The sequence below is a fragment of the Cydia strobilella genome, chromosome 1 (assembly GCF_947568885.1).
Source record: "Cydia strobilella chromosome 1, ilCydStro3.1, whole genome shotgun sequence".
NCBI classification, from domain to species: Eukaryota; Metazoa; Arthropoda; class Insecta; order Lepidoptera; family Tortricidae; genus Cydia; species Cydia strobilella.
The window spans coordinates 2222272-2247411 of NC_086041.1; the positions used below are offsets into that span (position 1 = coordinate 2222272).

Here is a 25140-nt window from a genome sequence, read left to right on the forward strand (position 1 = left end):
CTGGCTGTAAATTGTCAAACAACAGAACAAAGTTGTCAAAGTTTGAAATGAAATTTGTAACTGCCGTTGGCGATATAAAGTGATTTGTTAATTGTCATTGTGGTTTTATTCTCGAATTAGTTATAACTGTTATACCATCTAAGTAAACAATAATTTATTATGATCCCTACAAGATTTGTCCTGGGGCAGGCTCCCCGAAAATCAAGGTAAGCTTACTCAAAACCGTCCTATACAAATATATCTTGAGATTCACAGTAAACAACACCAAGTTAAAACTAGTTTTCTTTATATTTAATTAGCGGCCCGCCCCGGCTTCGTACGGGTGTAATGCTGATGACATATAAACCTTCCTCTTGAATCACTATCTATTAAAAAAACGCATCAAAATCCGTTGCATAGTTTTAAAGATCTAAGCGTACATAAGGACAGACAGCAAGAAGCGACTGTTTTATACTATGTAGTGATAAACTATGGAGTAAAATGTTCGATAATACAGAATGGAAGGGCGACAATCGTTCTTGCCCCGTCGCCTTGGTTCTACCGACCGTCTATCGGATTCCCGGCGGCCGAGCGCCACGGGGCCGCGGTCCAACAGCGCCGAGCCCGGGCGCGCCTCGGTCGCAGTCAGCAGGCACAGTCGCGAGGCTTCGGCTACCAAGCTGCCTGTAAATAGGGTAAGTAGAAAAAAACACTTTTCATCACACTCACTCAGTAAATGTGGAATTGCACTCAGGCTTAGCGGGAACTATAGAAAAAGCGTTTTCCCTAGCGATTGATGAAGTTTCTAATATTATAATTAACAGTTTTTTGTCTTGTCTTGTTCATTCTTGTATCGCAAGTGTGATGAAAAACAGTATAAATAACTAAGTATTTAGCTATACTCTCGTTTGCAATATTTAACTTACGCCCCATGTTGCACAATGTACTATTATACTATTATTTTATTAGTGATTAATATACTGCAGTTAAGTAATAGTAGTTCATACTGTAATAGATTTGGGACAAAGCAAAACAGTTGGATAGTCCTGTTATCATCATTAAGTACTTGATTAATTCTCCCATTCCTTTTCTCATCATAATGTTTTTCAAGTAGCTTAATTTCTTTATGTAACCGCAACCAGAATATTGAATGTTGCTATGATATTAACATTTTCCAGCGGTCCCGTTCCCAACAAGGAGACTCCCGCTATGGCCAGCCTGCTACTACTCCACTCCGAAACAACCAATACCTCAGGCCAACTACTACACCTGTGGTAAGACATACGACTGTAACACATACTGTTTTAACAGAGATCCCGTTAGACTTATTTTAACCGGGATATAGACCGTGATTACCTTTTGTATTAAATTAATTTTGTATCAAGCAGAAATGTCTGCGAACTATGATTGGATCGCTAGTTTTCAATTTCAAAGCCTTTTATTATCGAACATACAGTTAATAATATTTATTACAATATTTTTTTTTATTTTATAATCTGGTTTTTATGGAGGCTTTGGACACTAGGTGAACATGTCAGCCTCATGGGTGCTATCATAGTTCCCTACTCAAGGGAGAGGTCAATAAAGTGGTAAACACTGATTGCTTTGTCCGATATAGGCTCTGCCAACCAACAATTGATCTGTCCATTGTGCATGGAGCCCAGACTACCAAAAATTCTTTTTCTCAAGTCCGAATTCCGACGCATTCCAACAACACGTGAGACAAGTCATCAGTCTTCTGACAGTTTGCACACAGTGGTGACGATTTAACACCCATCATGCACAGAAACTTGTTTGTAGGGATGTGTCCGGACCGGACTCGGAAAGCTGAGACTAACACTTTTCTAGAGGTTGGCAGAATCAAACCAGGGTATCCACAAGGGTCTATCTTGGATTGTTCTGTACCAATTTATTTATTTGCTTGCAACAACCCGGCTCGACGTGTCGTTTTGACACAAAGGCCTCCTCCATTGCCTTCCATGCCTCTCTGTCTCTGGCTAGTCGTGTCCATAGTGGACCAGCAGTTTTCCTTAAATCATCTGACCATCTTTTGTATTATGTACAGTGCTCTATATCATCTGAGCCACCAAGACCGTATACCCAATGCAGCGAATATTTCCACCATATACACCCAAGACAGTTTATGAAATATTTCGATGCAGTTACATGCATCTTGTTCACGGGTGACTGAAGATAGCGGGTGGGTGTCAAAGTTGTGTAGACCGCGCTCGGTCTACCCTCATTCTTGCGCGTCGGGTGCGTTCGCTTTCAACGTTACCATCAATCTGGTCAATATAAGTATAGTGAAACTAACCGTGAATCAATCAAAACTCTTGGAGATTCCGTTGTTTGACGTAATTATTGAAAGTCATAATGTAATGATTGTCAGATTATCATTAGTCATAATTCTGAACCCAATAACATTTCAGGATTTTCGTAAGGTTATCCTGAAAGATAGGTTGGGCTTGTTTTAAGATGCGTTTCTGAGGTAAACCAAATTCGGACAAACAATACATTATGATATTGTCTTCGGTTACCGCGATAGTTACTCATGAAATAAAACTATGAAAAAGGATTATATCGCGTATATTGAATTTATAATACATCCCGACGTTTCGAACTCTTTACAGCGTTCGTGGTCAACGGGTGACTCATACACCCATACCGGGTGAATACATTATGACTTAAAACTTTATGAGAAACAATAGAGACCCGTATTAATATCTATGCTTTGAACATTACATTGTGATCGTAATTATGAGATGACTAGAAGACCACCTCAGTCAATAATTCAACATCTTATGCATTAAATCATTTTACGGTTTAGACTCACTTGTTTTAGTCACTCGCGCGACATGTTTCGGAGAAAAATGCTACGTACCACGTAATATACGTGAAGCGATCGAGATTGGGCGGCGCCCTAATTTCAATCGGGATAGCGGCTGGGCTGTGCCGCCAGCATGGAAGCCTGTGATTCCTCAGCAGAATGCCGGTGAGTGTTGTGACAGTGTAGTGGACATAGTGAGTTCGTGCTGTGTGGCGCTACAAGTGTTAGGTGACCCAAACCCAAACACACCAATGTGCCCGCCTACAACGATAGCGCAAGACCTCCCCCAACCGGTTTTCTCGGCGCGCGGCAGCGGCAGTACGCAATACACGGTCGTCGTGAACGCTGTTCGCACTATTAGTGCTTGAGAAAGGAGACCTAGGCTCTCCGAAACATGTCGCGCGAGTGACTAAAACAAGTGAGTCTAAACCGTAAAATGATTTAATGTTAGTATGACTCACAACAGTTTAAATTCGATAACTTATGCAAACCAAAACTCTAATAGGGTAGTTGACATTTTTTAGGGTTCCGTACCCAAAGGGTAAAAACGGGACCGTATTACTAAGAATCGGCTGTCCGTCTGTCTGTCACCAGGCTGTATCTCATGAACCGTGATAGCTAGACAGTTGAAATTTTCACAGATGATGTATTTCTGTTGCCGCTATAACAACAAATACTAAAAAGTACGGAACCCTCGGTGCGCGAGTCCTATTCGCACTTGGCCGGTTTTTTTTATGGATAGCGTGTCCGCCCTGTGGTCCACATGCTACTTGTCTAACTGCACAACAAGTACTGGAATGAAATGAAGACATGCAGGCAAACCAAAGAAATTCTACCGGAACTGAACATTAGTTATTCTGTGACTGAACCACAAGCTCACCAAAATATTACTGAAAACACCAAGAAGCCAACTACGTAAAATAGTAGGATTAATAACAGGACATAACACACTAAACAAATACCTACATAATATGGGTAAAACTGACAGCCCCATGTGCAGAGCGTGCATGGAAGAAGAAGAAACAACAAAACATATTCTCCAAGACTGTAAACAGGGAATCTATGCACACTAAAGGAGGCAGCTAGCAACCTGAAGACTTTGCTAGGCTTCGTGGAGGAGCTGGGGTGGTTAGAGTAGCGCTACCTCGTTTCACGCATAATAGGCACATTGGATGTCGATTCGCGGAAAATGCCCAGCAAAACTAACAAAACTAACTAACTATGTTACTTGTCTTCTCGTCACACAATTTTGTTATCTTTCGTTTACAGCGCACCCCATCAGGAGACAGATCCCGTGGCTGGGAAGCATCTCTCGATAGGGCTCTAGCTTGTGTAACTGTCAAGGATCAAAGGTAAGATTAAAGTAAAGTATTTCAAGTAAAGGTAAGTAAGGTAAGAATCAAATCAAGAGTTTTGTATTATTAGACCAACTTTGTTATGTTACTCTTCAATTTAATTCCCGTATAGTACCCGTATAGTGTAGTGCCATTAAGAAGGTGGGTCGATGACATTAAGGACATAGCGGGAGAAAAATGGCAAACAAAAGCAAAGGACAGGAAACAATGGGCAAAATTGGAGGAGGCCTTTACCCTACAGAGGGGTTCTCATTTGGAAAAAATATAAATTATTTTCAGTGCATGAATTAATAATAATAATATAAGTAAATAAATAATTAAATGTTTTGTCACAATTAAATTAAGTATTATAAAAGTTATAAATTCAAATAAATAATTAATAATAATGTAACTGTAAATTGAAATGTTTAAAGTAAATATTTATTTGTTTGTTGCACGTAAATGAAAAAAATGTTATGCATGTACAAAAATGAGAAAAAATAAAAGGCTTATTTAATTTAATTTAATTTAATAGTACCCGTATGTTACCTCTAGAAACCCAGCATACAAGGCAATACGAAACTGGCAGTCTAATTTAAGAAACCCACCATACAAGGCAATACGAAACTGGCAGTCTAATTTAAGAAACCCACCATACAAGGCAATACGAAACTGGCAGTCTAATTTAAATCAATAAGGTACCAGACATATGAAAAAAGGCTAAAAAGAAAAGACATATTCCATGTCAAAGCTGATGAGTAGAAGTCCTCGCTGGAGGACTCGTTTTCATGATATAAACCATTCAACCAATCTGCTTATAGTCTTACCCCCTTATTCATCGTATGTTTATAAAGGCCATAAGTCTACTAAAGTTGATATGCCGCTAATAATGGTTTGTCCCTTTCCATCATACCAATACCACAGAATAAGTAATAGTATTATCATACAGAACGACCACGCACCGCTCCGTCCCGACTCGAATTACCTCGCCCCGCGACAGAAATCTGGCGGACTTCTGGCGTGCTCTCAGTACTATTTTTAAGCAACTTACACTATGACGCATGACGCGTGTACGGACGTGCCGTTCACACATAGAAACGCGAGTGATTTTTGATGTATAGCGTGTCCGCCCTGTGCCATTACGTCGGAAAGGGACAAACGATTATTAGCGGCTTGTCAACTTTAATAGACGTTTATGAATAAGGGGGTTACTGATTGCAGATATTACTAGAGAAAAATAGTTATTTGTGCAACAAGAGAGGAAAGTTGGTTTTTCTTGCTAGTGTTGATTTTAAGTCCCGAGAAAGCGAAAGATTCTAAGTTAGAATCTTGAGCGTAGCGAGGGACTCAAAAACACGAGATGTAAAATAACTTTGCTCTCGTGTGACACATAATTTTTCACCTCGATAGTGAGAACATATTAAAGGTTAAAATGTATTTCGAATTTGTAATAGACCCCGAAGTATTAAGTGGCAGCTGTTCATGGCCTTGACTAAATTAAAAATCTACTTTGTTTCACTCCCTGGAGTGAGGAAAGTCGCACTTTCTTCATTCCAGGTAGTGACGAAAGTAGGCTTGTTCGAGCTGCTGAGGTGAAATAGTACATTATGATACAAGTGTGCTAAGTTGGTCATTACACACGAGGCGATATTGTGCGCGCGAGCTGTAAGCGAGCGCGCAATAAGAAAGCCGATGTGTGTAATGACCAATGCACACGCGTTTCATACGACGTTTTTCAACACACTTGCGAGAAAAAAATAGTATTTTATACAATCGTGATATAATAGAGCTTTTCAGTCGAGTACCGTGTTTAAGCAACGAAGCTTGCTGAGTTGCTTAACTAAGGTACGAGATTGAAAAGCTTGATTATATCACTATTGTATACAATACTTTTTCTACGAGACAAAAAAAATTATACTTTCAACTAGTAGAATCATACCACCAAACCAAACCAAAACCAAAAGTACCTATACAGCTAAGATACGCGATACCTTCATACTCGTGCGCGCCCCGGCCGCGGCTGCCGGACCCGGCGCCCCCGGAGGGTTGGTCAACGACACCTCCTCGTAACTCATGAGGCCCTAGTACCTGCTCCGCGCTAAATTCAATTTTAAGACAGTTTTTTTCTCGATTTTGGCCACCGTAGCCTATGGAAACTAACAAGCAACGCTAAGCGGTTTTCGTAGGGTATGAATGTTGCTATATAAAGGGTGTCACATGCACGTTTCTGACTTATGAAGCTATTGTTTCTACTACAACATAAAATAAAATGTTTTTGTTGGCCAACCAATCACAAAGCAGTGCGACGCAGCAGCGTGTTTAAGTAGGCTAATTTGCTTTGAATCGAGTCTCCTTAAGCAAGAAATATTTTATCAAAATGTATGAAGTTCCATTTTCAAAAATTTTATAATTGACTAAACCGTATCGATAAAATGAGGGCTATCGCGTATGAATTCGCCGCTAGGGGCGCTAGTGTAGATGGTGGTCTTTTCCATAGTTCGAAATGTCAAATGTCATTTGTCACTTCAATGACTGACAGCTGTTCTATAGTCTTTTGGACCACCATCAACAGAGGCGCCAACTGGTGAGCAAAAAAACGATAGCCCTCATTCTTATGCTTGAGTCGGAAAAGCCATAGACTATACAACGTTGAAAAGAGTAAGGTTGTAGTGTTGCGTGTGAAGTTGTAATACACAGATTATACTCGACGAGTAGAAAAAGAAACTTTCATATTTAATCAAATTTTAATAGTTAAAATAGTTAGTATTGTGTGTTGCATCTGTCATACTGCCGGCCGCCCCTCGCCCCGGCCGCGCAGGCGGTCGGGCGCGCCGGTGCCCGCCAGTCTGACCAATTAAAGAAGGCTCCCTTTACATGCATATTATTATCAATCAGTTACCTTCTTAACTCAGTCGGATAATATAATGAAAAAGCACGAGTGGAATAATACACTAAAAGAGCATGCGTGTTTAATATCTAGGATTATGAGCCAATAATCGGTGGAATAAAAACGTCGTTTTGAGCAAGTGTGTTGAAAATAAAATTTACAGACCAATCGCAAACATAGCATGGCAGCGCGCCGAGCTCGCCCGCGTGCAGACGGCGCTCGCTGCCCGCGGGGACTCGGGCGCGACCCTCATACGGCCGCTCACTATCGCGCGCTTCGTGGACGTCGCCGGGGCGCTGCTCGCAAACATCACGGGCGACGACAAGCTCAACAACGACAACTATGTCACTAAGGTACAGAACACATAAGGTACAGGTACAGGTATTTTTTAGCCAACCTGAATAGTACATTTACTATTCAGGATGGCTAAAAAATAAGTGCATTCCCGTTGCCAGGCAGGTTTTGGGATTATACTGAGCAACTTTTACCATGGGACCAACCCCGAAATCGCTAAAAAAAATTTGGCTGTTTCATACATTTTGGCTGATACATTTTTTATGGGAGCCATGGGAGGCTAAATTTTTTTTTCACGAGTTCGGGATTGGTCCCATAGTAAAAGTTGCTCAGTATAATCCCAAAACCTCTCTGCGAAGCCGGTTAAGGATACGCGGCCGGCAACTCCGTTTTTCGTCCGAAATTTGTATAGTGCTTTTCTCAAACTTGCAATGGAATATCTATATGCTACGGTGGCCAAATCGAGAAAAATACCGGCTAAGTGCGAGTCGGACTCGCGCACGAAGGGTTCCGTACCATTACGCAAAAAAACGGCAAAAAAATCACGTTTGTTGTATGGGAGCCCCACTTTAATATTTATTTTGTTCTGTTTAAATATTTTTTGTTATAGCAGCAACAGAAAATCATCATCTGTGAATGTTTCAACTGTCTTGCTATAACGGTTCATGAGATACAGCCTGGTGACAGACAGACAGACGAACAATGGAGTCTTAGTAATAGGGTCCCAGTTTTACCCTTTGGGTACGGTAACTTAAAAACTATCTTATTAGTATAGATTTAAACTGTTTCTTTGTCTTCTGCAGCTGCCACACATGTGCAAGCGCCTGCTGTACCCGGGCACGGTGTCGAAGTCCTGGCTAAAGGCCGTCAACACGCTGCATGCCTTCCCCCAGGCGTTGGCGCTCATCGCTTACCTGCTGGACTTGCTGCGGCGGATCGTAAGTTATCTTAATCTGTCGTCCCTTGCAGCAATGACCTTTTATTAATAGCATAGAGTAACTTATACTAGAGCGGTACTGTCATAGTAAATTTTGTAACCACAGTAAATTCACTGCCATCTATCGACACACTTTAAAACTAAAAATGAAGATTTATAAAAATACGATAAAATGTATTTAAATATGGATAAATGATTTTTTTTATTTGCATTAATTATTTTTATGATTTTGACCCATGTTCTTTCACTGATATGCGTTAAAATTGTTAAATAACAAACGAAACCGTCAACGCCATCTTTACGACAGTAGGCCAAAGCTAGTAGCGCCCTCTGATCGAGAATCAAATTTTCTTGATTTTCGAAGCACGTTTTTTCCTTAGACTGTATCCATCTATTACGGAGTTATATCTATCTTTGTTAATAGGGAGCGTGCAGAAACTATAGGGGGCAGCACAGGAGACGTCAGATTTTTGGCGCGAGGCGTAAATGTGTAGTTTATGCTTCCAAAGTAGCCCACAAGATGGCAGCACTTGCTTTGGCGTGAAGTGCTGATTCAGGCCACAAGATGGCAGACCCTCCAACGCGCACGGTCCCTATAATAGACGCGTGACGTTCGTTCATAGTTGACAAAACTAAAATGCAGGCAATATTTAGTATATAGGATGCCAATCTCTTATGGCAGAATTGTTGCAAAAGTGACCGCTTTCAGCTTTAAATAATAGTTCCTAATCTCTCCGGTGGCGCTAGTTAGGCTCTGGGACATGAGTATAACATGAACCATATAAGGCAACAAATAACCCGACCAAATTACGTAGGTTGTTTTTGGTAGTATTTCGGTGTATGGTGGCGCCGCCTAATTACTGTTTTTTGATGGACATGTTTCATACATAGAGATTTGGCTCCTTTATATAGTCTCCATGATTTAGTAGGTGATTGTGGCAATCTTGACACATTGGCGTCAGCCGTACGACTTACTCAATATAGGTTCCGAAACCTATATTTGATGGCTCACGATCTAGCGTCTGGTGCCATATCTACCTCCCTTTACTTACATCAATGCCTTGCAGATACACTTTGACCCAAAAGTAACACATTGTAAGTTGTAGACAAAGAACGAAGTAATAGCCCGTGTTGTATCGACATTTTTAGACGTGCCTCGCGCGCGCCGCCTCGGCTCGACTCTCCGTTTTGTGCGCGAACAAATTGTATATGAAAATGTACTTATTGTCGGTTGTCAATAAGGCGCTATTTCCATATAGCTTCAATTTGAAAATCAACCTTATCGACCCTTTGTGGGTGGGTCTTGGCCTCCTCCACAATCTTCCTCCAGTACCCTTTGTGGGTCTTGGCCTCCTCCACAATATTCCTCCAGTACCCTTTGTGGGTCTTGGCCTCCTACACAATCTTCCTCCAGTACCCTTTGTGGGTCTTGGCCTCCTCCACAATCTTCCTCCAGTACCCTTTGTGGGTCTTGGCCTCCTCCACAATCTTCCTCCAGGACCGTTTGTGGGTCTTGGCCTTCTCCACAATCTTCCTCCAGTACCCTTTGTGGGTCTTGGCCTCCTCCACAATCTTCCTTCAGTACCCTTTGTGGGTCTTGGCCTCCTCCACAATCTTCCTCCAGTACCCTTTGCGGGTCTTTGCCTTCTCCACAATCTTCCTCCAGTACCCTTTGTGGGTCTTGGCCTCCTCCACAATCTTCCTTCAGTACCTTTTGTGGGTCTTGGCCTCCTACACAATCTTCCTCCAGTACCCTTTGTGGGTCTTGGCCTGCTCCACAATCTTCCTCCAGTACCCTTTGTGGGTCTTGGCCTCCTCCACAATCTTCCTCCAGTACCCTTTGTGGGTCTTTGCCTTCTCCACAATCTTCCTCCTACGTACCCTTTGTGGGTCTTGGCCTTCTCCACAATCTTCCTCCAGTACCCTTTGTGGGTCTTGGCCTCCTCCACAATCTTCCTCCAGTACCCTTTGTGGGTCTTGGCCTCCTCCAAAATCTTCCTCCAGTTGTCACGCGGTGCCTGGCGACCTTCTTCCAGTTGGTAAACTCTCCCATCTTCCTCAGATCTTCTACACAATCCATCCAATGCTTCTTAGGCGCCTTGTGGTCTTTTTCGTTGCGGCGTCTATCTTGTTATTGCTTCACTTTTTACTAAATTCAATATAATAAATAATAAATATTATAGGACATTCTTACACAGATTGACTGTCCCACGGTAAGCCCAATATACGCGATATAATCCGATTTCAGTTTTATTATATCAATAGTAAAACATAGCTTGATGATATAGGAAACGCCAGTGAGCGACGAATGGTTGTACGTGGACAACGACGAGCTGAGTCAATTGCGGCGCGAGTACCTCCGCAAATGCTTCATCAGGTTCGTTCATTGTGAAATTTTATTCACCAGCCATACTCTGCGTAGTGAAATATACGGATATTTGTTCCTGAGTCACGGGTGTTTTCTATGTATTTAAGTATTTATATTATACTAGCTTTTGCCCGCGACTTCGTCTGCGTGGACTTAGTAACCCCAGCTAGAGTAAATAGCGCCTGGAAAAAGTCTTATAGCAATTATTCAATTTGAGCATATTATGCACACAAATTAGCAGACACTTCATTAATTATCTCAATTCCACCCCGCTTTTTATTTTCTTAAGGGATGATTTTCGGGATAAAAACTATCCTATGTCCTTCTCAGGGACTCAACCTATCTCTATGCCAAATTTCATCTAAATCGATTCAGCGGTTTAAGCGTGAAGAGGGAACACCCAGACAGACAGACAGACAGACTTTCGCATTTATAATATTAGTATGGATATATGAAGGGTATACGGAAAGAACATGTCTAGTCACTTTTATCGGAAAATGAGATTTTCATCTCAAAATGTAGAGCTCTTAATAAACTATTACTTATATCTTTTGCTACCACTGTATAATATATGTAACACAACTTTTTTTTAGTTAAAACAAACCTGGTCACGGAATTGCCATGCATTTTGACATGGTTCCAAATTTTAAAACCGCGATTACTCAAAATGTTACTTAAGTGACTAGACATGTTCTTTCCGTGTACCCTTCATATATATATCGTTGTCTAAGTACCCACAACCACAGAATAAATAATAATACTACCATTCAGAAAGGAAGCTTCCTACAAAACCGAAGTTTGACAGCGGTTCAGGGTCGAACCATGCTATCTCTTTCTAATATATGGCACTATCCCTTTCGGCTATTTAGGGTTGTCAAAATTCAGAAACAATTTTTCCAATATTTTGTAGAAAGGGGTTTTATCAATATTTTTGTTTGGAATTTGTGACACAGGTTCCAAACACCGGATCCCCAATTCGACGATATAGAAGAGGAGCACCTGCAACAACTGAAACAGCTGCTCGGCGTCGATGATGAGAAAATACGAGAATTGCAAGACGCTATCAAACGTAAGTATCTCACGACCCCCTCCGAATACATACATACATATAATCATAGAGTAACTTATACTAGAGCGGTACTGTCATAGTAAATTTTGTAACCCCAGTAAATTCACTGCCATCTGTCGACACACTTTAAAACTAAAAATGAAGATTTATAAAAATACGATAAAATGTATTTAAATATGGATAAATGATTTTTTTTATTTGCATTAATAATTTTTATGATTTTGACCCATGTTCTTTCACTGATATGCGTTAAAATTGTTAAATAACAAACGAAACCGTCAACGCCATCTATACGACAGTAGGCCAAAGCTAGTAGCGCCCTCTGAACGAGAATCAAATTTTCTTGATTTTCGAAGCACGTTTTTTCCTTAGGCTGTATCCATCTATTACGGAGTTATATCTATCTTTGATATAATCACGCCTATTTCCCGGAGGGGTAGGCAGAGACCACGGATTTCCACTTGCTACAATCCTGACATACCTCTTTCGCTTCCTTCACTTACATAATCCTCATACACGCTCGCCGGTTTAGGGTGCTCTTGACCTGGCCTTTCTTCAGGATTTCCCCGATCTGATCAGAGAAAGTCCGCCGAGGTCTGCCCCTTCCAACTCCCGTTTCCTAAACTAGGGGGTAAAAGCAACGCGGTCAGTGTGAGAATGACTCGGCCGGGACAAATCGCGCGACCGCAATACAAACAGAGTTGTTCATCTTCATCTTCCTCGCGTTGTCCCGGTATTTTGACACGGCTCATGGGAGCCTGGGGTCCGCTTGGCAACTCCCAAGAATTGGCGTAGGCACTAGTTTTTACGAAAGCGACTGCCATCTGACCTTCCTAGAGGGGAAACTAGGCCTTGTTGGGATTAGTCCGGTTTCCTCACGATGTTTTCCTTCACCGAAAAGCCGGTAAATATCAAATGATATTTCGTACATAAATTCCGAAAAACTCATTGGTACGAGTCAGGGTTTGAACCTGCGACCTTCGGATTGCAAGTCGCACGCTCTTACCACTAGGCCACCAGCGCAACAGAGTTGTTAATTTGTCTTTTTCTTAACGAGACCTCTTGTTCTGTGGTGGATCGCCTATTCTCATAACTTTCTAAGCCATTCGAAATAAAATTTAGGTATACAAATTTACATTTAAATAAAATCTACGCCGAGGGTTACAGTAGTTTTTGAGTATATTCTAAGTTAATTGGGTTTCATCAATATTTTGTTTTACTATGACCCGAATAAACTACGTCCAAAAGAGAGGTATGGACACAAAAATTTTGTGGGCGCTTTGTGTGGCAGGGCACAGTACAGCGGATGTCATCCCAACTGGGGAAGTACCTCCACTTTACAGAAAACCGCAGCCAAATAACACTAGACCCTACTCATAGTGTTGCGTTCCTGCCGGTGAGTAAGGTTGCCCGAGCTCAACGAGGGAGAGGAGTGTTAGGGTTGGCAACGCGCATGTAACTCCTCTGGAGTTGCAGGCGTACGTAGGCTACAGAGGCTGCTTAACACCAGGCGGGCCGTATGCTTGTTTGCCACCGACGTAGTATAAAAAAAGAAAAAAAGATCAGTCTTTTAAATAAAAAATTTTAACTATCAAAGTCAAAGTCAAAATATTCTTTATTCAAATAGGCCTAGCGACAAGCACTTTTAAATTGTCAAGTTTTAAATATTACCTTAATCTAAATATCAGAACAATTTATAGATGAAGTTATTATTATTCTTAAAAACATTGAATTATTATATGTCAAACTTTATAATAAGAATTTCACAAAAGGACCGTCATACACCAAAATTGTATAAAAAAATACTAGTCTAGAAACTTTCTAGAATAAAAATCTAAATGTCAAAAAATACGGATTACCTAATATAGGTGTTTATGAATTATCAATTTTATCATTATATTAACATAATAATAAATAATTAATAATTATTTTTAATTATATATCAGAACAAGAGCAAGCCCTATCCGAGGAAATGGAATCATCAGCCTGCGCCCGAGCCAGCGAAGCGAGTCGAGTCGCGCGCCGCGACGCACTTGTGCAGGCGCTGCGAGCCAGCCGCATGAATGTACAGAATTCGCGAGCCATGCTGGACGCGGCTAAATCTGAGGCCAGGGATAAGGCCAATGAGATTAAGGCTGTGGACGTCGAAATTACTCGTGCCACGTAAGTAAAAACACCTTTTCCATGTTGAAATCATTAATTATGTCTGTAAAAATTTCAACTAGATTTCAAATTTCAATCAAGGTTCGTGAGACGGGACAGACAGACGGTAGTCGTAGTAATTGGTTCCCGTTTTTACCCTTTGGGTACGGGAAACTAACAAAAGCACTTTTTTTTTCCACGTTAAAATCATTGTTGGCACATGAACACCTAGAAAATGACTCCTATGATATCTCCTATGGAATCAACGTGTGCTAAGGTAAGCCAGCAAGTTCAGTCTAGTCGCGACAGGGCAGTCACCAAATTTACGCCCCCTAACCACAGATTATATAATAGTTCTTACGAACAGATACTTATCTCTCAAAGAAAACGCAAATACCTACCGTTTTGATACCTACACAAAAATACAATGGAGAGACCTTTAACGCGCCGCTCCCCGCACCGCGCGCGCCAACACAACGCTAGGGTTGCCGACGCTTCGTTCAAATACTTAGGTGTCTTAGGTAGATATCTAGCTATAAATGTGTCGTGAAAAACATTATGTACATCTTTAAAACAATTTAATAGTACCCACGTAGTTTGTAACTATCGTAAAAATAATAACAGTAGGTATATTGAGAATGTCTACTTGCTTTTCCTCATCCGTCGAAAGAGGAAAAAACTATATTTTTTATTAGTTTAGTTGTTTGTGCATCCATCCACACTACAAGCTGTGTTATTTGTTCGTGACGAAGACATTTCTTTGGCATAGCGCGCGGTGACGTGCGTGCGTGAGCGCGTGTGGCAACCAACTTGGCTACTGGCTAGCTCGAGTCCCGCCGGCGGGAAGCGAGTCGTAGGTATAAATCCGAGCTCGCGCGGAGAGTTCCATAGGCCTGCCCTGACGACTGACAAAAGTATCCCTGCTGCTGCCTTTTTCCCATTTTGGCGCCCGGGGCACTCTACACGATGACCAGGCACTTACGTGTCTTTTTATTAAAAATAAGTCACAGCAAATATGTTACAATTATAAATCATATACAATCTATTACATTCTTTTGCTTTCATAAGAAATATAAACTATTTTTGTTTAAAGCGTTTTTCAATATTTTTCAAAAAAAAAGACACGTCAAGATTGTTTAACATTTTTCTAATGCTAAAAAAAGCGAACTATAGTGTAGATATAAAATTTAAAACTTTCGCGTTTTGAACACATATTAAATCACATTTAAAAACGGGTCTATCGCGAAAATATTTTGTTACCTTTATTTACCGACGGTTAGCCGCGACCACGACCAGTGAAACCTGTGTCGAAACGTCGGTAAATAATGGTAACAAAATAAATTCGCGATAGACCCGTTTTTAAATGTGATTTAATATATAGTGTAGATATTCTAATATGTCACTTCTGAGAAAAGCTTATCTTTTGTCGTTTTAATTCTGCTCTGTTCTCATTGATTTGGTCAAATTTTTGTGAATTAAGGTAATTTTTAGGGTTCCGTACCCAAAGAGTAAAAACGGGACCCTATTACTAAGACTCCGCTGTCCGTCTGTCTGTCCGTCTGTCACCAGGCTGTATCTCATGAACCGTGATAGCTAGACAGTTGAAATTTTCACAGATGATGTATACTAAATACTAAAAAGTACGGAACCCTCGGTGCGCGAGTCCGACTCGCACTTGGCCGGTTTTTTATATAAAATCTTATGTTAGAAGTTTCTGCAATACCAATTATAATTAGTATAAGAAAAGTAACTGTTATCAGTGTTTTTTTTTAAACTTTTTTAGTGCCGAAACCGCGCAACTGAGAAAAGAGTTGGAGTCTCAGTCCATGTCGGTGGAGGAGCGAGGCCGACTGTTGGACGAGGTGGACTACGCGGCACGAGTGTACGAGTCCAAGAGAGTTCTGGCCGATCAAATTGCTAAGGTACCGTTCTAATAGCTATCACCAGGACTATGGAACTCTCCGCGCGAGCTCGGATTTATACCTACGACTCGCTTCCCGCCGGCGGTACTAAAGCTAGCCAGTAGCCCACGCGCTCACGCACGCACGCTATGCCAAATTAATGTCTTTGTAACGAACAAATAACACAGCTTGTATTGTGGATGGATGCAGAAACAACAAAACAAATAAAAATATAGTTTTTTCCTCTTTTGACATATGAGGAAAAGTAAGTAAACATTCTCAATATAGGTACTTACTAATGGTATTTTTAATTTCATACATTTTCATTCATATTCGATAGATGGCAGTAAATTTACTGTGACTACATAATTCACTATGACATTAATCTTCTTCTTAATATTCTCTTTGCTTGTACATACTACACCTTAAACAGTTTTTTGACAAGTTTTCACAGATAATTTGTTGCGAATAAATCTGACATTGATGCATCAAGGCGGTTTGTTTACAGGGACCTACCGCGAAACGCAAAAATTTAAATTTCGTCATCTGCTTCTCTATCGTTTGAATATGCAAGAGTGATAGCTGATAGAGAGGCAAATTACGACATTTCGATTTTCGTATTTCGCAGTAGACCCTCTGAATGTGCTAGTGGCTACCCCTACGCAGAGTTTTGCCTAATATTTCCTACTAGCTTTTGCCCGCGACTTCGTCTGCGTGGAATCAGTAACAGCAGCTAGAGTAAGTTTAGCGCCTGGATAAAGTGTAATAGCAATCATTAAATTTGAGCATCAGCCTAATTGCTTGACATCAATTATCAGGCAATTCATTAAATTTCTCACTTCCACCCCCCTTTTCACTCTCTTTAAGGATGATTTCCGACATAAAACTATCCTATGACCTTCCCCGGGACTCAAACTATCTCTATGCCAAATTTCAACTAAATCGGTTCAGCGGTTTAAGCGTGAAGAAGTAACAGACAGACAGATACACTTTCGCATTTATAATATTAGAATGGATTGGCTAATCTATTATACAGGATGTAACAAAAATAGTTCGGTTCCGTGTTAAGGGCTTATTTGGTGTCCGTAATGTCCGTATTCTGTAGAAGAAAAACTTTCTTTACTTTATAGAATGCAAATTACATGAAGAGGGGTCACGACCCCCGCTCCGGGTCGTTCCTGGCGCAGAGGTTGTCCATTGCGGTTTAACGCGAAAACGCAGCGAGCGTCATGGGCACCTTTGCTTCGGGAACGATGCGGGGTGGGTTATTCGAGTAGTTTTTATAGGTTACTTTAGTTTTACTTATAATAATAATAATAAAATACTTTATTGCACACTACAAAATAAAGGTTACAGAGAATACATTGGAATTTAACGGCGTAGGTAACAATAGGCGGTCTTATCGCTGAACAGCGATCTCTTCCAGACAACCTTATAGTAGAACCTTGTAGTAGTTGTAGATCTTATAGTTGTTTTTTTATAGATAATTTTTATTTCTTAGATATTTTTTAAGGATTGTATTTTTTTTTTATTGTACCCAATTGTTTAGTATATTAGGGCACGGGGAACGTGAGTCAAAGACGAGCGCTGCTTTAAGACTGGTTTATTATTTTTCTCCAACAACCCTCCACATGCTAATATATGACACCAATAATGTCTTGTATGTAAATAAACACCCGCCTCACTTATGATAATAAACAATTACATGACAGTTTAATATGTTCACAGATGGTACACAACAGAGAAACGGAGTTGGCTCTGTGGCAAAAGAAAACTCTGGACAGTTGTGTGGAATACAAGCAGGGGCTTATCCATCTCAGCGCGCAGTTCCCGCAGCTGGTCGCGTTGGCCATCGACGAAACGTGAGTTAAAAAAAACCCGGACAAGTGCGTGTCGGACTCGCCCACCGAGGGTTCCGTGCTTTTGTAGTATTTGTTGTTATAGCGGCAACAGAAATACATCATCTGTGAAAATTTCAATTGTCTAGCTATCACGGTTCATGAGATACAGCCTGATGCCAGACGGACAGACAGCGGAGTCTTAGTAATAGGGTCCCGTTTTAACCCTTCGGGTACGGAGCCAAAGACGGATTATCCCATGCTTTGTCCTTATCACTGACCGGGCATTTTTTCATGGTCGGGTTATGGCATCACAGCAATGCGATGGTGAAATACCGAAATTTATAAGAGTAAAGGAGAAAAACCGGGCAAGTGCGAGTCAGACTAAAAAAAAAACGGCAAAAAAATCACGTTTGTATGGGAGCCCCCCTTAAATATTAATTTAATTCTGTTTTTAGTATTTGTTGTTATAGCGGCAACAGAAATACATCATCTGTGAAAATTTCAACTGTCTAGCTATCACGGTGATATACAGCCTGGTGACAGACAGACAGACGGACAGCGGAGTCTTAGTAATAGGGTCCCGTTTTTACCCTTTGGGTACGGAACCCTAAAAAGGATTATGCTGCCATACATGAAACTGTCAATACATGAATATGTCTTTCTCTTACCCCTGGTCGCTCGGTTTCATGTCTCTACTTGTGTATACTGTGTCTATGGGTTAAAGCATTTTTTTCTATTTACAGCAAGCTAATGGAGCCGTCCAGTTTGTCAGCAGCTAGCTCGGCCCTAGAAGCCCTGAAACAGCTGTCCAGCCAGCTCGCACAGCGCCGAGCCCAGCTGGCCAGGACGCGCTCCAACCTCGTCATGCAGCGCCAGGCTAAACTGGTAACTTTCATTTTCAACCAGGGACCGGACAACCCTTTCCGCGATAAAACCCATTCAATGGGCGACACTTAAATACGGCTAACACATTGAAAGACTTTCCCTTTTGAACTGCAAGCCCATTCATACCCCCTACCTTTGACTAACCCTTACCGAAAAGCTAACCAAAAATAAGGCTAGCCCTTTATAAGGGTTACCCTTCTCTTTAAGCGCTTTTTATAAAGGTTTCCCTTTGCGTGAAAGAGACAGGATTAGTATATATCTACGGTAGTGTATGAAAAGGAAAGAAAATACGTGCCTAGTCAAAGAACGCCGCCGACGATCGCTCGGATTCGAAGTAATGTGTGCTTTATGAACAAGGTAGACGACTTAAATTAGCACGCTTATATGCTAAAAGGGAAGCCCTTTATAAGGCTAACCCTTATAAGCAATATGCAAGGTGTTGGTGAGCGGATGATAAGGGTTTTGTAAGGGTATTTGGGCTACCGATTACTCAAATGTGGTAGCTTTATATAAGGGTTTTTAAAAGCAAAACAAAGGGTTTCGTCTGGCAAAGGGTATGGTGAGTTAAGCCTTATGCAATACCCTTATAAAACCCCGATAAGAGATAGCGGGCCGGTCCCTGTTTTCAACCAGCAAAGGAGATGCTTTAGAGCTCTTTCCCAGGAGAGAGAGATTTCCCGTTTTAGTAGAATAAGTGCTAATATAGTAACGTTCACACGAGCATTCTGTTTGCGGGATACTACATAAAACGGAATCCTGCAGAAGACCGTACCCGCAAAAAATTGGACGTTGGTGTGAAAGAGCTCTTAGTGCCAAGTGCCCTTTAAAAGTGAATATTTGTATCAGGGATGTTGCGAATATTCGCATCCGCAACCGCGGAACTTCCGCATTATTTTCAACATCCGCATCCGCATAAAATCGATGCGGAACTTAATGCGGATGCGGATGTGGAACAGGTAGGTGCAGGAACGTCTTAGCGGCGGCGTAAGTGCTAGGTAATTTCGTTATTAGCCAATAGGAGTCTCGTTTCGTTTTTGTTATTCGTCGATCGAGCACTTTAGTCTATGACGGACAGCGGCAAGAAGTGAAAAGTTTGTTTTATTTGGACTTTAGTATAGTAATGCGATAGTGGGGCACCTATATTCTTGATCAAATACAAAAAGTTTAGTTTTTTTTTTTTAATAAAAATTAATAAAGTGTAATATTTGACGTTTTTTATGTCCTTAATCTCGACATCCGCATCCGCAACCGCGGATGTGAGCCTTTAAAAATCCGCATCCGCGGATGTCAAAAAATCGGCATCCGCAACATCCCTGATTTGTATGTTCCAAATATTTGTTAGTCCATTATCTTGACCAGTTTATCAGAAATGTTGATAAGTATATTTTACACAATTTATAATGGGCTATTTAATTTACCATGGAAATCTGTTTTTCTGACTCCAATATTTCCGCGGTATGGTATCTTCATGAAGTAACACTCTGCTCCTTGAAAATTTAGCTTATAATACACTCAATTAAACAAAAACATATTTATTATATATATATTCGAAAACTGCACCGGTCCGAGAACGGCCATCTTTAGTCCATAAGTTTGTAAATGTTTTATTTCATTGTTTTAGGTTGTAAGTTTTAGTATTTTGCACTGTATTTTTTGTTCATTTGTAAATTGTAAAAATTGGGTTTCTTGTCTGCCAAATAAATAATTTTTCTATTATTATTTATTATTATTATTATTTATGAGTCTTTATTGTTTGACATAATTATTGAAAGTCATAATGTAATTTATTTATTGAAAACACATTTACATGACATTACAGTGTAAAACTAATGCGCGCGTAATGATTGTCATATTATCATTAGTTATAATTTGGTTTTTCTCAGAAACGCGTAACTTTTCAGGATTCCCATAAAACAAACCTAACCTAACCTATCTATAGGATAACCTGAGGAAAATCCTGAAAGTTAACGGTTTCAGAATTATGATTAATAATATGACATTATGACTTTCAATAATTATGTCAAACAAAGGGACCCCATTATTTATATGTAGCTACAATTTCTCAATTTGCTTTATTTTCGTAGATTATGAGATTGTAACAACTTCAAGGAGTTCAAGGACGTTTTTGTAAATTTGTATTTTTACTAATTTTGATAAGGTCTTAGAGTTAGACCAAGAAATGTATGCAACGATTTTAATAGCATACGCAGTGCCAGTATTATGTCATCATCATCATAACTCAGCTTTGCTCTTGTCGGTGGAGTAATTGCCAATCCTTTCTTTCCTGAGCCAGTCTTTTGATTTGCTCGTACGATGCATTCTCTTTTACTTGGCTCAGATATGTGATTCTAGATACATATCTACGACGTATAAATAACGACCAAATTATGACGTATAAATAACACTAAACACATGTTTAGTGTTATTTATACGTCATAATTTCATAGAAGTTTGACGTTTAAAATAACACATGCACTGCGCGTGCTATTAAAATCATTGAAGACTTTTCTTGTTCTAACTCTATACGAAATCATTAACACCAACTCCATAAATATTTAACCTAACAGGAAGAAGCCCGAGTCGCCATAGCGGACTTAAAAACTAAAATCCTCGCAGCGGAACAAGCTCGCGAGGCCGACACAACCGCCGGGGCCGCTGAAGAGGCCGCCGCGGACGAATACGAGGCCGAAGCCACCGCCAAGCTGCAGGCTTACAAGGAAAAAGATGAAGAGTTCCGGAAAATCCATGAGGAATTGGTGTTCTGGACGAAACAGGATGAAGCGTAAGTATAAAATAGAGTACAATTATAAGACAAAGATGGTCGTGAGCGCTGGAGAAGCCGCCGCGACGCAATACGAGGCCGAAGCTAAAGCTAAGCTCACAGAGAAAAAGATGAGGAATTCAGGAGGTTGCATGGGTAAGTGCACACGAAGTCTCGTTACAGTTTTAAAACTGTGAGTGTGTAGTTGACGCAGTTACATGATGTCAAAGAGAATATACAGGGTGGCTAAAAAATAAATGCATTCCCGTTGCCAGGGAGGTATTGGTCTTATACTGAGTAACTTTTAGTATGGGACCAACCACGAAATCGCGAAAAAAAATGTACCCTACCCCTAATGTAGCCAAAATGTATGAAACAGCCAATTTTTTTTCGCGATTTCGGGGTTGGTCTCAGTAAAAATTGTTCAGTATAATCCCAAAACCTCCATGGCAACGGGAACGCACTTATTTTTTAGCCACCTTGTATAGGATAGAGGGGTACTGTCATAGTAAATTTTGTAGTCACAGTAAATTTACTGCCATCTATCGACACACGATTAAAACTAAAAAAAATTTTTTTTTTTGTATTTATTATTTTTATATGATTTTGACCCATGTTCTTTCACTGATATGTGTTAAAATTGTTAAATAACAAACGAAACTGTCAACGCCATCTAGCCGAAAATAGGCCAAAGCTAGTAGCGCCCTCTGAACGAGAATCAAATTTTCTTGATTTCCGATGCACGTTTTTTCCTTAGACTGTATTCATCTTATACGGAGTTACATAGGTCTTTGATGATGTTTAATGGCCATTGGCATCAAAATAAATTAATCCAAGGAAGTTTCTAAAATTATATAAATGTGACAATAATCATCGGGCCAACAATATAACAATGACAAAGTAACTTGATGTTGGTTAGTATTATTTTATTGTATCTCTTCTCTTTAGTCTTTAGGGCTACAGTATGGGGTTCTTCAAAAAAGGAGTGTACAGGTTTTTAAAGGGTCGGCAACGCGCATGTAATATCTCTGATGTTGCAGGCGTCCATAGGCCAAGGTGACTGCTTACCAACAGGCGGGCCGTATGCTTGTTTGCCACCGATGTGGTATAAAAAAAAAAGTTTCCATCAAATCTGATGATGTCATGTCCGAATTATTTTTCTCACTGCACCCACATTCGAGAATTTCTGTTTTGAACTATGGTTGACTGGTAGAGAATGCCTTGAGGCATTAAGTCCGCCATTTGTACTTATTGTTTATTGTGCAATAAAATTCAAATAAAAATATTATATATAAAATAAAACGTCTGACCATTTGCAATAGGTTTGATGACAATTTTTTATTAATAGTATTTATCATAGAGTAACTTATACTAGAGCGGTACTGTCATAGTAAATTTTGTAACCCCAGTAAATTCACTGCCATCTGTCGACACACTTTAAAACTAAAAATTAAGATTTATAAAAATACGATAGAATGTATTTAGATATAGATAAATGATTTTTTTTATTTGCATTAATTATTTTTATGATTTTGACCCATGTTCTTTCACTGATATGCGCTAAAATTGTTAAATAACAAACGAAACCGTCAACGCCATCTATACGACTGTAGGCCAAAACTAGTAGCGCCCTCTGAACGAGAATCAAATTTTCTTGATTTTCGAGGCACGTTTTTTCCTTAGACTGTATCCATCTATTACGGAGTTATATCTATCTTTGTATTTATAGTATCAGTCGATCAGGTTTGTTTTTAGGATGTCTTATGTCTATATGGGACCCATTGCATTAAAGCAATACAAAAGTTAGAAATGATAGTCAAAGTCGACAGTCATACTTCACTCGCGAAACGCTCCTAACAAAACGATAAGTGAATGTGACGTCACCGTCCAACTGAGAACCCATCTTAGTGTGGAAAACAAGAAAATTGCGATTTTGTCGGTGAAATATTGCGTTTATGTATATAGTTTATTTATTTATTTTATTTATTTATTTTAACTTTATTGCACAAGCAAAGAAAAATGTACAAATGGCGGACTTAATGCCAAAAGGCATTCTCTACCAGTCAACCATTAGGTCAAACAGAGACATAATAGTTGCTGTAAATCTTTGATTAAATGTATGGAATCGAATGGTACCATTACTTTTTACCATTTTGAAAGTAAAAAAAAAATGTGGAAACTAGTCCTGTATTTTTTTATCATTTTCATATATTAATTTAATATTTACATTATTGTGATGAATTGCTCGTTTGCTATCTATTTTACTAGATTTTGTTATAAAATTCAACATGACAATGTGTCATCATCCCTATTACCAAAGATAGATATAACTCCGTAATAGATGGATACAGTCTAAGGAAAAAACGTGCCTCGAAAATCAAGAAAATTTGATTCTCGTTCAGAGGGCGCTACTAGTTTTGGCCTACAGTCGTATAGATGGCGTTGACGGTTTCGTTTGTTATCTAACAATTTTAACGCATATCAGTGAAAGAACGTCAAAATCATAAAAATAATTAATGCAAATAAAAAAAATCATTTATCTATATTTAAATACATTCTATCGTATTTTTATAAATCTTCATTTTTAGTTTTAAAGTGTGTCGACAGATGGCAGTGAATTTACGGGGGTTACAAAATTTACTATGACAGTACCGCTCTAGTATCAGTTACTCTATGCTATTACTAAATTACTATCCATATTGCCCGACTATTTGACTACCTGATAGATAAAAAAAAAAGTCATTTATTGTCGCAGTAAGTATAAAAAAAAAACAGTAAAACAGCCCTGCCCTGCCCTGCTGATTTAAAAGCCCTAATTATTTTATTTAGAAGATATAATTTATTTCCCAGTTGGAAGGCGAAGTTGTCAGCCATGCACGAATACATCCGCTCGCTGAAGGAGAACATGCCCACAATGTTGCAGGAGGCCTACAAAAAGAGGGCCGAGCTGGTGGCCGAGAGCCTCGCACAGTGGAAAAACACCGCCGGCCTCCCTGAATAATCTATGTTGTGTGTAGCCTTAGTTATGTGTAGGGTCAGGAAACAGTGGCTCAGCACGAACAGTGGCTCAGTCGCCACAATATCGCCTCTATCATGGTGGAATTAGGTTGAGTGAGCCACTGTACCCGGCTATTTTTTCCGAGCCACTGTTTCCTACCCTACCCTACTGTATTGATTTTTTTTTAGGAATAGATTTATGAATCTAAGTGTTGTTTTATTGGAGCAAAATTACAAATGTATTTACGGCGAGGGCGTACATTTAATCCTGAACGAAGCGAATAATTGATTCAAGTGTAACGCCCAAAGTGGAGATAATTTTGCTACCATGTGACACATAGTAGCAAAATTAAAAATCATGTCCTAGAACAGAAAAGTGCCACTTTGTTCCCTCCTAGCAGGAAAGAAAAAAACCCTTTTCCGAATAGTTGATGAGAAAAATATTTTTCGTTTATCAAATATTATAGTTTCTACATTTTCTACCTACCCTAAGGTGTTATCTAGTAAATAGGGATGTTGACTATTTTACACGTAATTATTGCAAAAAAATTTTTTAATTTTTATTCATTAATTTTTATTAAAAAATAGACGTTAATTAGTTTAGGGTTTAAATGTCGCGCAAAAACGCTCCAAGCTGTCACGTGATCTGGATGACGTAACGATGTGATAAACAAACTACTGTTGGTGCCAGAGGACCACCAGGTTTGACAACTTGTCTGTGCGCGTTTCTCACGTCGTGACGTCACGCGATCCGATTTGCGTTTGCAGTCACGTGATGCTGGGCATTATTTTAAAAACTTAATTAATTTATTAATTACACTTTCAAACTATGATTTACAGTACATATGGTGATACTTTCTCGCACTAGTGCCTAAAGTGCACTTTTTGTGCATATGTCAAAAGTTTAAAAAGGGCCAT

The 25140-nt window shown here is 39.7% G+C and overlaps 1 protein-coding gene across 1 annotated transcript; it reads left to right on the top strand.

Moving 5' to 3' along the window:
* Positions 1-17: 17 nt before the first annotated feature.
* LOC134748489 (kinesin-like protein KIF20B) lies at positions 18-24320 on the top strand. Its single transcript, XM_063683314.1, has 14 exons — positions 18-206; positions 497-674; positions 1158-1253; positions 4076-4158; positions 7191-7380; positions 8125-8259; positions 10547-10635; positions 11580-11695; positions 13642-13858; positions 15621-15759; positions 17467-17600; positions 18323-18464; positions 21032-21246; positions 24076-24320. The coding sequence occupies exons 1-14, from the start codon at positions 160-162 to the stop codon at positions 24224-24226; spliced, it is 1932 nt and encodes a 643-aa protein (XP_063539384.1). The 5' UTR covers positions 18-159; the 3' UTR covers positions 24227-24320.
* The last annotated feature ends 820 nt before the right edge of the window (positions 24321-25140 follow it).